Here is a 12,997-nt window from a genome sequence, read left to right as displayed (position 1 = left end):
CATTGTATATTACCTTATATTTTTCACATTCTTAAAGGATAATATCTTGGGGCTCTTGGCTAGCTACAGGGCCGGACATGCATGGCAATTTACCCAAAAAATAAGTTAGGTCTATAATCTAATTACTTTGAAGTCTCTAATTCTCCCAAAACGCAAACAACAATTCACCCACTTTAAGATGAATACAAGAATGTAAAAGCAAAATAACATTTTGTTTTAAGAAAAAAAAAAAAAAAACATTTAAAGTAAAGTTTATCATTGGCTGTACTTTGTAAATAGGTTAGTTGTGAAGAAATGTGAATTGAGTCATGCCCAAAGACTTATTGTGGAAGACATATCGCATACGTAAGTAGTTCACTTTGACTTGTTTTCTAAGCCGTCCTTTATATATATAACAATTAAATCCTTAGGAGTTAGGACCTTGGCCATAAAAATCATATTATAATACATCGGTTTCTGATAAAATCATAAAAATATCTGACATCAATAATATTATTCATTCATTCGGTTGATACAACCGTACAAATGGCACATATATATATAATTTCTTTCAACATGTACGGTTTTGTGAGGCTTGGCGGCAGAATACAACTTCTGCTCACCAAAATTAAACGTAAGAAGAGATAGGTGGCACATATGTATAGCATGTGCTTGGAATTGCATTCTACATTGCCAATTTTGAATTTTGTAACTCGGCTGCATATATTGATAAGCTGCCCACATGAATGTATAATTAAATAAATTTTGTATGTTGGAGATTTTCTTGGGAGTTGGGACTTTCTTGCTTTCCCCACTAAGAATTTATTAGAGATGATGATTGATATTTTGCATGTTATGGACTTATGGGATATTGGGATATCAGATATGGACAGGTTAATGCTTTCAAACCCAATGAAACTCGTAGCAGTTGTAGCATGCATATTGCTTTCTTAATTGTGTAATGCATCATGACGCATGTACAAGGCCTAGGCCTTGTTTTTGTCATAGATTTTCAATGGAAACGAAACCAGCAAGAGACCAATAACAGTCGATTTATGCCACACCAAACACAATAGGTTTTTTGGGTGGAAATTGAAAAATATATATCTTATGATTAACACATTAACGAGAGATTTCAAATTTAGAATCACTCACAAGTCAGAACCATAGATCTAATAAAATGATAATTAGAGAACAGTAATGATATTGGACACTAATATAACCTCCATATAATTAAAATCATAAGTTCTCGTTGAATTTCTCTACGTAATTTGCAATAAATATATCGTGGTTGAGTTGAATTTAACATTTTTGACGATATTGACGAAACAAGCTACAAAATATCTTTATTTTTTAAATGTAAATATTGTTTCTTCTTATGATTTGATTAAAATTTATTCATCAATTCATGTCAATTTGTAATTGACTTGTAAGGAAAAATAACTCCTTACAATTAAGGAGCTAAGCATTGTTCGAATGATCCAATAAGAAGAAGAGTGATAATTCTTACAAAATAGTAAAATACAAACATTTTCTTTGAAGTTACCAATTAGCCTTTGCTCAAGTAGGCCCATTATTGTGCAAACATAACTTTGGCTTCCTTAAATGACTAGTAGGCCCAAATATTAAATGGGCCTAGCACAACTGGGAGTGTCAAAGCCATAGTTAACTAGAGTCATTGTCAATGGCATCCATTTCCTTCCTTCAAAGTCGAAGAGAAAAGAAACCAATCCGTTGATATTTTTGCTCCAACATTATTAAATTTTTACCTATAGGGTTTTTCCATTTTGCTTATTTTTTATAATTCATGTGGAGGCTGGGGGTTTTTGATTATCAGTTGAATATATGATTTTTTTTTTTTGATGCAGTGTCTGCTTGGATATTAGTCATATTTTTCAGGAAAAACAAAAGCAGCTGTACATAAATTAATACCTTAAACTGATTTTATTTTCCTCAATGTTAAGAGATAATGGATTGTTTTATGATGGTGTACCATGGGTCTGATATTTTCCACTTCTTTCATCCCTTCTAGCTCCCTTCTCAATCTCAACCTCCTAGTCAATGCCTCAATCTCATTTCTCTCTTTGCAACATCTCTCCATATTTTTCTTCCATTCGTCTTCATTTCTTTATTATGTTTTTCAATCTGGTTTGCGGCTTTGGAGAAAAACGCTTTTTGTTGAGAGAAGAATACATATTCCAAAGGCTCGGGTTATTCCGAACACCTTAAATTGTTGAGTTGACCACCCTATTTTTAAATTTTAATTTTACCCTTAAAATAAACTATTCCAATTAATTTTATTCGTCGGGTCATTCGACACTTGTTTGTATAAATGTTTTATGGTTATTCGGCACCTAACTACAGAACATTGGAGGAGTTTTCGGAAGTAATCACCGAATGGAAATGAAAAAGACATTCGGCAGTATTCTGCTGAACATTGTCATTATATTTGACCGTAAGCTGCCAAACTCTTTAGTATGTTTCAGTAGAATGCTGCAGAATGGATCTGAGTGGTTTCATAATTTTTTACAAGAAAGGATAAAATAAGAAAAATTGGTTCAAAATATCTTAGGGTGGTCAACTCAGCAATAGAGGGTGGTCGGAATAACCTCCGCCTATTCCAAAATATAAAATGGGCCACTCGTTAAAATGGGCCTAGTTGAAGTAGGGGGCTTGGCGCCACTGAGGATTGTCAAAGCCCATATATAACGCCTTCCATTTCCTTTCTTGAAACTTGAAAGTTGAAGAGGGAAAATCAGAGAAAGCAATTCGTTGAAGACTGGAAATGGGGGCAGGTCGCAGAGTCCCAGTCGGACCTCTGAGAAACATGTCCGGCGTCCCAAACCCGGAGGACGCTCTTTACATCAACCTCAGTGTCAAGGACCTGGTCCTCCTCAGGGTTTTTTGGTTTAGCTTCTCAAAATTAATTCCAAAAATAGGGTTCCCTTTTCTATCGGTCATTATATTTATCAGAAAAGAAAACTGTTCATGATACTATAAAACTGATTTTATTTTCTTAATAATATTATTACAGAGACAAAGGGATTGTTTAATTTATAATGAATGTCTTAACCATGTATATGATATTATGTTATTGAGGATTGTTATCTGCTATATATGTGAGGATTTAGTCTCACATTTGAAATGCAAGGGCAATAATATATGCCTTTTATTTTGACTCTCTTTAGTTATATTTTTGTGATTCATAAGTTGGCCATGAATGAAGTTAATATTCTGACAGTTGATGTTGTAATGCACTTTGTATGCCCTTTAATGGTGGAATGAGTTTAATTGATTATGTTTTGTAGAACGGGAAAGAAGTATTCTTGAGGATATATGAAGAGAAGCACTCAACTGAGGAAGCTTATGATTGCTTACTGTGATCGACTGGCCGGATGGGAGTTAAATTGGATGAGGTTCGTGTATGCTGGTCGTCATATTAGTCCTGACCAGACTCGATCCAGATGAGGTCCCCTTCCCTCTGTGTCTCTCGCGAATGCAGTTTTTACCATTCAGTTTTCAGGTTCGGAGCTGGTGCCAATCCTAACAAGAAAAGCCAAAGCATTGTTAGATATAATAGAATAGTGATAATAAAAATTATTCGACTGGACAATTAATAAAGGCTTCAACCAACGCCAAATTTAAGTAGGGGGCAGGCTATAATTGGTTGAGGATAGTACGTGATGATAAATTAGGGATATATAGACATTTAATCCATTAAAGCGATCCAAATCATACCAGTCAGGGAATAGGGAGGTAGGCCATAATTGGTCGAAGATGGCTAATGAAAAACTAGATGTAGACATTTAATCGATTAAACCAATAGAAGTTTGAATAAAGGCATAAATTTAATTTAGACACATAATTATATAAGCTATTTTAACGGGGTTCATGAGCTTTAAAATATTTCAAATATACACCCGATCTATTATCTAAATTGAAAAATGAATTTTTGTCCATTGATTCGTTGAGAGATCAGTTAAATGACAGCTTGACTTTTGCTGACTAGGATTATTTGACGACGTGACGCTATCTCAGCAAACATTTCCCGCCAAATGAGCGATATGGACCCACAATTTAATAATAATAGAGAGAGTGAGAGTTTGTGGGCCCGTGCCAGGAGTTAGGTGGACCCGTGTCGCTCATTTCCCACCAAATGAGCGACACAGGTCCACCTAACCCCTGACATGGGTCCACAAAGTCATCATCTCTTTCTCGCTCGTTGAACACAAGTGAGATTTATATTCGAATTTGGGGGAAATGTGATGTTTTTTGGAAACTAAATGATCATGAGAGCATTCGATGAGCAGGAAAGAGGTGATGGGTGTGTGGGCCCGTGTCAAGTGGACATGTGTTGCTCATTTGGCGGGAAATGTATGCTGAGTTGGTGCCACATCGCCAATTAATCACCGTTAGCAAAAGGCAAACTGACATTTAACTGATCTCTCAATAAATTGATGGACGAAATTTTATTTTTCAATTTACATAATAAATCAGGTGTATATTTGAAATATTTGAAAGTTCGTGGATTCCGTTGAAATAGCATATATAGTTATGTGTCTAAATTGAATTTATGCCTTGAATAAAACTTGCATGTGTCTGGTGACGTGGCATCTCTTCAAGAGAGACCGAGACAAAAATAAGAGAGAGAGAGAGAGAGAGACACACACACACACACATAAATGAGAGGAAGGGATGCCAGCTCTTGTATTCTCGTGATAGACAAGTCCTTCTATCAAAGTTTATGTACAGTGGTTTGATTCAGTTTTTACACATAAAATTTATGGATCCATAAATTGAACCAAATTATATTGCAATTTCACGAGCTATATGAATTATTTGTAAATTTCTTGAACATACTCATTGCATATTTCCTCCACTTCTCCTCTCTCAATCTCAATCTCAATCTCAACCTCCCTTTGTAGTTTCAATTTTGTTGATTTTGATCTTATAATTTGTAAAATGTTACAATTTCAATACACATTTATAACTTAGTCAATTTCACCACTATAATCAGAACTTCGAACAAATTATAGATACTAAAAAAGAATTTCGAATAAATTATAAATACTGAAGTGAAATTTTGAGCAAACTACAAGTATCAAAAGCAAAATTTGGCAACATCTCAAAAGACCAAATTACCCCCACTTTAACGAAATTGACAGAATTACAAACGTGTACTGAAATTGTAACACTTTACAAACTACATAATCAAAATTGAAAAAATTGAAACTACAAGTATCAAAGTAAAAATTCGAGCAAACTATAGATATAAAAAATGAAATTTGGCCTTCTAATTTTGTCAGGTAATTAAATGGGCCTACTTGAAAAATCGGCAATGGGCCTAGCCCAAGTGAGTCTTTCAAGCCATATTTAATTTGTCCGAATAATTAACCTGAGTCATTCACTTTGTTCCTTCTTCAATTTCCTTCCTTGAGAGTTGAGAGTTGAAGAGACAGAAAAAACAGAGAACTCTAAGACTCCAAAAATGGGGGGAGGTCGCAGAGTCCCAGTCGGACCATTGAGAAATATGTCGGGCGTACGAAACCAGAAGGCGGAGGACAAGAACATAATCACCCTCAGTGTCCAGGCCCTGGTACTTACCCTTGGCTTCTATCCTTCTCTCTCCTATAGTATAGGTTTAGGTCTGGAAAATAAATAATTCCAAAATTAGGGTTTCTTTTCTTATGTTTTTAATTTGGAATATCTAATCTAATATGTTTTGTATTTTGTCAGTTTGATAATTTTCCCCCATTATTCAATTTAATCTATATTAGTTTTGGATTGTTTGTTTTCCATTTTGCCTAATTCTTAGAATGCATGTGGAAGTTTAGTTGAATATACTTTTTATTTTTTTCCAATGTATCACTTACCCTGTGTTTTTGTGATTCTCAGAAAAAAAAAAACTGTTCATAATACCTTAAAACTGATGTTATTCTCTTAATATTAGAGATATAATTGGATTGTTTTATGATATGTATTGGAGTGCAAGAGCAATGATGCCTTTTATTAACTCTAGTTTTCAGATTTTTGTGAGTGATGGGTTTTTCATGAATGAAGTTTGCTGACAATGGATGTTGTAAAGCACTTTGTATGTCATTAATTTACTGCCAATGCTGGGATTAGTTTGATAAATAATTTTTTGTAATTTGTAGGATGGGGAGGAAGTATTGTTCAGGATGAAGAGAAGCACTCGACTGAAGAAGCTTATGACAGCTTACTGTGATCGACTGTCAGTGGACTACTTACACGATATATCTTTCATGTATAATGGTCGTCGCCTTGAACCCAACCAGACTCCACATGAGGTCTCCTGCCTCCCCTATATATCTTTCTGTATCTTTTTGTGTATGTGCAGTTTTTACCGTTGAGTTTTCAGATTGTGACTGAATATTTGTTGTTGCAGATGGGAATGGAAGATCGGGATATAATTGGTGCACTCCCAACCCAGAAGGAGGAGGACAAGAAAATAATTTTCCTCAGTGTCCAGGCTCTGGTGCATCCCCTTTGCTTCTCTCTTTCTCTCTCTTAGGGTTTTGGTTTAGTTCTGGAAAAAAATATTCGAAAATTAGGGTTTATTTTTTTCATGTTTTAATTTGGAATGTCCAAATGTCCAATCTAATATGCTTTGTATTTTGTCTGTTTGATAATTTTCGCCCCATTATTCAATTTTATGTATACTAAGTTATGGATTTTTTGTTTATCATTTTGCCTAATTTTTAGAATTCATGTGGAATTTCAGTTGAATATATGATCTTTGTATTTTTTCAAAATTTTCTCTGAGCCACTTACCCCATGCTTTTGTGATGCGTGTCTGCTTGGATATCAGTCATCATAGTTCTCAGATAAAAAAACTGCTCATAATACCTTAAAACTGATGTTATTTTCTTAATAATAAATTAGAGATATAAATGGATTCTTTTATTTTACTCTACTTTTCAAATTTTTGCAAGTGATAGGTTGGCCATGAATGAAGTTTGCTTACAGTGGATTGTAATGCACTTTGTATGTCGTTTACCTGCCAATGCTGGAATTAGTTTGATTATGTTTTGTAGGATGGGAAGGAAGTATTGTTCAGGATGAAGAGAAGCACTCGACTGAAGAAGCTTATGACTGCTTACTGTGATCGACAGTTAGTGGACTACTTATACGATATATCTTTCATGTTTAATGGTCGTCGCGTTGGACCCGACCAGACTCCAGATGAGGTCCCCTCCTTGCCTCTCTCTCTCTCTCTCTCTCTCTCTCTCTTTGTATATATATATACATACATACATATATATATGTGTGTGTCTGTCTTACCGTTGAGTTTTCAGATTGTGATTGAATATTTGGTGTTGCAGGTGGGAATGGAAGATCAGGATATAATTGACGCGCTCCCAATCTTTAGAGCGTAAGTATGTTCAAGTGGTATGGGTGGAGTGAGAGGGGGGGGGGGGGGGGTGGGGTGAAGTGAAGGGTAGATACTGGAGGTAGTAAAGCAAACTATTTCTTTTTGTTTCGTTGTGTCTGATGATATGTTGTTGTAATATAGTATTTGGACAAGTTATGGCTTTGAAACCTCAACGAAACAAGTGGCACTGTTAGTATCTTGCTCTGTTTATATATAAATATTATGGCGTACGTACGCTGCGTTTTTGTCACGGATTATCAAGAATCCTTTACTACCAATGATATGACATCATGTTATTTAGGGGAATAGAATTATGAAAAGCTTGAACCAAGTCCAAGTTGAAATGGATTGGAATGACATGCATGATTGCTGAAGATGGTTCATGAAATAGTATGACAACAACAAGAAGGTTTAATTTGTTTTTGTTGCTTTGTGTTTTCTTGAAGAAACATTTTTGTCACTTTTGTTATGAGCGTGCTTTTGGCAATTGGTACAAGTACCTAATTTATCAATTTTAGGTATTTTTGGAGACCAAGTAGGAGCCCCATTGTTGAAAAAATTTATAGCATCATATTCATTATTCACCATTGAGGATACTCTGTTAATTTAATCGTGTGTCTTGAAGGAAAGGTGAGAAAGTTGGCATTTTGGATGATGAAGGAAAATTTATAGAAACGACGCAAGTAGATTTTTATTTCGTTGTTGAAAAGCCAGTCCAAGGAACTATGATTTCCTTGTTGAAAATATTCAGTGAAGTGGGAGTTAGTAATTTTATTGATTAAAAGCATTTACTCATATAATTAGGCCAAATTTCACAAATGATATTTGTGGTTTAAAATTTTTTAATTAATACACTTGTAGTTTGATAATGAACGGTCCTTCTAGTGGATAACATATATTCTCTCTTCTTAGAGTATGTCTTGAGTTCAAAACTTATGGATAACAATTAATCAATAAAAAAACTATTAAAATTATAATCTCTAAACACAAAACTAACAAGGAATGACATTCCAGGAGCTATAACAAGCTTAGTGTCACGGATGGACTTCTCATAGCGCGTCCATGGGAGAAATATGCAGGGAATATCCATTATGACTCTTCGTGCATATTGATATTTCATCCTGCCGGATGGAAGATGACTTAGAATGCTATATAGGGGAGTGACACTTGTTGTAAGACTCTACATCACCCCGAGTGTTGTTAGGATGTTGGGCACTAAGTGAGTCCCTTTCTTGGTAACGTGTGGCAACGTGCGATACCATGAGTATGCCGAACACTAGATTGTCACAAGGGCAATTAGTGTCTCTGTAAGATAGGAGGTTTTGCAAACATTACTAGTAGTAAGGGGCACCAGTATTGCTTGGGCATATCATGTCATCATCTTAGAGTGTCGTGGTGAACTCTAACCACGTTGGAGCTTGGCTTGAGTTCGGCCTTGCTCAAGGAAGTGCATGGATGTCGACGAGTGCAGGTTAGGCGACCCTGAATTGCGATGAAGGTTTGATGTGTGGATATTCGATGTTATATGTGTTGCTCTTGGGTGGCATGCACGTATGGCTGCGTGCATGACTAGTTGAAGAATAGGATTGTGGGTAAACCTTTCCTTCAGTACCTCATGGGTTATGTGTGCTATTAAGAGATTATCCCGACAGAGTACGGATGCTGATTGGATATTGGTGCGGCAGACCATGTCTCGTCACCAATACATAACACGGGTTTGTGGGGGGACTCGTTAAAGATGCGTGTTGGATGTCTTCCGTATCTTTTGTTACTGGACATAATTATGTGTTATTCATGGGTGAAACAGGCTGACCAGGACTTGAGTGGATTCTGGTGCCGCACGGGACGACGAGAAATGTGTAATATTTGATGCTTCCGCTGGGCTTTAGTTTCGCCGCGTGACACTAGTCTAGCCTAGAGGAATGTTAGCTGTCTTCTTCTTGTGCCTTTTTTATTTGTCTTCTACCTTCTCCTAATGTCATTTGTACTCCTCTACACTAGAACAGAAAAGGGCTTTTATAGCACTCAAAAAACGCTATAAAAACCCTTTTATAGCGTTATTGAAAACGCTATGTCAGCCGACGTTATAATAGACCCAAGGTCTTTTATAGCATTTTTGGAACGCTATTAAAAAAAACCTTTCTATAGCATTTTTAAAATGCTATAAAAGATATATATAATAGCGTGATCGAAATGCTATAGAAATATATACCATAGCGATTTTAAAATGCTATTATTGTGGCTTTTAATAGCATATGTGTTGCTAGTGTTTAGAATACTATTATAGTTCTTTTTATACCTTTTCCATAGCATTTTTTCCATGTCATTTTTTTGTTGCTTTCAAGAGTAAATTATATAATGCTGTCAATAGTAAATGGTAAGACACATCTCATTAAATGACCTCAAAAGAATAAATTAAGTGTATTACATAAGGCTCCATAAGTACAATAATGTCTCATTTTTTCCCTATATAACAGTAATGCATATATTAGGCCCTATAGTAACAAACACAACTAAATCAATTTGCTACTTCTCATAAGCAAGCGTTCAATTCCAATAGCTGAGTCTCTAGCTAAGCTGCCAAAAGAAACTAATAAAACAAAATTACACTTATAAAAATTAGAATGGGTAATTGAGACAGGAATAATAAACAAGCAAAGGAGACAGGAATAGTAAACCATACCTCAATAAGTTTTAACTTCCACATGGTCTCTGACTTTAAAAGCCTGTAAAAAAATAGACCAGAAAGTTAATAAGAAAATAGACCATGATCCTTACATACAGATACAAGAAAATAATAAAAAAAAATTTAAAAAAATTATGTGCTTACATCTTCAGCTTTTTCCAGCCAATTTGAACTCAACTCACTAATTTGGCAAAGTCCCTGTAAAAGATTGAGAATTGAGATGTCTATTAACAATAGTGTTTCAACCTCATCCCTCTGCAAATATTGTTTAGAACTCTATACTTCACCTAACATAGGATCTAAGTGATAAAGCAATTCAGCATACGGGTCAATGATAACCAATGTCCAATGATCCCTATAATCCAAAAAATTTATGCATTTGCTCTATAATAAGAGATATGGAAAATAACCATTAGAAGAAAAGCATTACATATTTATACATACTTTATTATTATGAAAAAAGGCTGAAAATAAACCAAAGCTGCCTTTCTAAACATAACAAGCTGACAAAAAAAAAAACGCATAAGCTTTTGTTCATTCATCCATTCATCCAAATTGAATCAAACAGGCATCCAAAAATTGAATCAAACAGCCATCCAAAAATTGAATCAACCAGCCATCCAAAATCTCATAGAAGCTTTTGTTCACCGGAAATGTTTATCATATAATGAGCTACTCTCCTGCTCAAGACAAGAAACCTAAACCAATCAAAACAAAATAAAGAATGATTAGCCACACTTGATAAAGAATGACATAATTTAAAAAAGTTCAAACACATTTGAATTGTGGGGTCGTTGAGGGCCTTGGGGGTTGTGGGGCTGTTTGAGGAGGATCAACCCCTTCTGTGACTGCTTCAGCTCTAGAACTCTCATCCATTGTTGACATTCCTAATTAAAGGACATTGCAGTGGAAATCAGAGGCCAACATAACTTAATAAACGAACCGTGACTAACCCATAAATACAATTTATTTAATAACACCCAACCCAAATGAGTTTTCTAGTTTACTATCAAACAACCAAACAACATTTTAGTCCCTATGCAAAATAGAATAGAACATATAATCAAATATGCAGATAATCAATTACACGCAGATAACCAAACAACATTTTACTGATCGAGGAAAATAATGCAGATAATCAAATTAAATCCCTCTGTTTAAGCCGATAATCAAACCCTAAGAAGTGAACAAAAAAACAATTATACAAAAATCCTTAATTGATTAAACAGAAAAACCCTAAATTGAACCCTAACCCGTGAATCCCCAAATCAAACGCTAATTAAAATTGCACGAGATATGAGAGTGAGAGAGAGATGACATACCTTTTGAGTTTTGGAGCTGCGACCTTCGACAGAGATGAGACTGTGAGAGATGAGAGATGAGAGGCGAAAGACTGAGAGACTGAGGGAGATGAGTGACAGAGTCACAGACTCACAGAGATAGAGAGAGGGCGACGCCGGCGCGAGATGAGTGAGAGAGAGAGAAAGGGCAGCGCTAGACGGCGAGAGAGTCCGAGAGACTGAAAGAGAGACAGTGACTAGGTTTTGAGAGTGAGGAGTTTTTGTGTTTTAGTTGTTTGGGGTTTGGCGAGAGGGAGGCGAAAGAGAGTGGATCCGAAGAGGGAGAGAGGGCTGCTAGGGAGAGAGACAGTGACAACTGAGGGGTGAGAAAGTAGGAAAGTGAAGAGATGGACTTTCTCTGTTCTCCTTCAGAGTTTTGAAAAGAAAAAATAAATAAAACCAAACAGGCCCGCGCCTAAATTTTCATGTGCCGCCTGTTAGCTTTCATTACCCATAGCGTTTTTAGAAAGTAACGCTACAATTATATTAAATATAATAGCACTTTTAAAAAAATGCTATAATTAAATGCTATTATAGGCCTCTTTTGTTGTAGTGCTATCTTTCAAATGTAAGACTTTAGGCCTCGTTTGATGCCTAAGAGAAAGAAGATGTGAAGAAAATAAATTAGTCTTAAGTAGAAACTTATCACTTTCAATCTCCACAACAATGGTGGGTTAAGCGGGGATAAGTTTCACTTTTATGGCTAATTCATCTTCTTCTTTCAAGTTATAAGACACCATTCATATTTTTCCATGAATACATTAATTTAATCATTTATCATATCCAATCCTATCTAATCCAATCCTCGACATCAAACGAGACATCAATGCTTTATAAAATACAAAAACTAAAATGCTTTGGCATTTCCAAACAAGGAGAAGGCAATTGGCATTAGTAGTAAAATTGGATAAATTTAGGTGATCATGATATTGTTGAAAAGAAAAAGGCATACCTAGTTTCAAACTCCTCTAGTTGTCAAACAAATGTTTTTTTTTAATTAGATACCTAAAGGTATGCAAGTTTTGTAATTTAAAACCAACTACCAATTGGTTCGGTGGTAATGTGGTATTTCTTTTCATGATATTGGGATGTCCTAAATTAGAATAACCAAAAAACATTTGTTAAAAAAAAAAAGAATAGAGATTTCCATTTAGGTTCTTTCATTTTTCAATTTATTGACTAAAACCTTTTGACTTTTAAAATTTTAACTAATTACAATATTGGTCCATTAGTTTGTATTTTTTTCACACATGCCAGGTGCCGAGCACTTGGCAGCCATTTTTGAGTGTTCGACAATACATTTTTACTTCTTTCTCAAGCCCTAGTTTGTCGGCTTTATATTATGTTATACTTCAATCTCAGAGTTAAAACCTAACATGTAGCCTCCACAAAACTTCACTCTATACTCTAGAAATGTATGATATAAACCCGTACCCTATACACTAAAAAAATAATGACATATTTCTTTGATAAGGCAATGATTAAAATGCTTTATTTAGAAAAAAAAAATAAGGGCTTATATTTCTAAATAAGAAATGTTAGAAGGACTAAATTCTAAAAAATGTATTGCAAATATAAAATGGGCCTATATATCCAAAA

General features: G+C 35.0%; 2 protein-coding genes across 2 annotated transcripts; both read left to right on the top strand.

Annotated features, from left to right (window-relative positions):
* The first annotated feature begins 2,764 nt into the window (after positions 1-2,764).
* Positions 2,765-3,447, top strand: LOC147298356 (small ubiquitin-related modifier 2-like). The gene is made up of 2 exons (XM_086250113.1): positions 2,765-2,878; positions 3,322-3,447. Exons 1-2 carry the CDS (start codon positions 2,765-2,767, stop codon positions 3,445-3,447), a joined length of 240 nt encoding a protein of 79 aa, XP_086106239.1.
* Positions 3,448-5,403: 1,956 nt separating this feature from the next.
* Positions 5,404-7,427, top strand: LOC147298355 (uncharacterized). Its single transcript, XM_086245601.1, has 5 exons — positions 5,404-5,575; positions 6,135-6,287; positions 6,386-6,475; positions 7,035-7,187; positions 7,323-7,427. The coding sequence occupies exons 1-5, from the start codon at positions 5,468-5,470 to the stop codon at positions 7,374-7,376; spliced, it is 558 nt and encodes a 185-aa protein (XP_086101727.1). The 5' UTR covers positions 5,404-5,467; the 3' UTR covers positions 7,377-7,427.
* The last annotated feature ends 5,570 nt before the right edge of the window (positions 7,428-12,997 follow it).

This window comes from Dryas octopetala, chromosome 1 (genome assembly GCF_963921425.1).
Source record: "Dryas octopetala chromosome 1, drDryOcto1.1, whole genome shotgun sequence".
In the NCBI taxonomy this organism is placed as follows: domain Eukaryota; kingdom Viridiplantae; phylum Streptophyta; class Magnoliopsida; order Rosales; family Rosaceae; genus Dryas; species Dryas octopetala.
The sequence above is the reverse complement of the archived record's forward strand: the minus strand, read 5'-3'. Positions and strand labels throughout refer to the sequence as shown.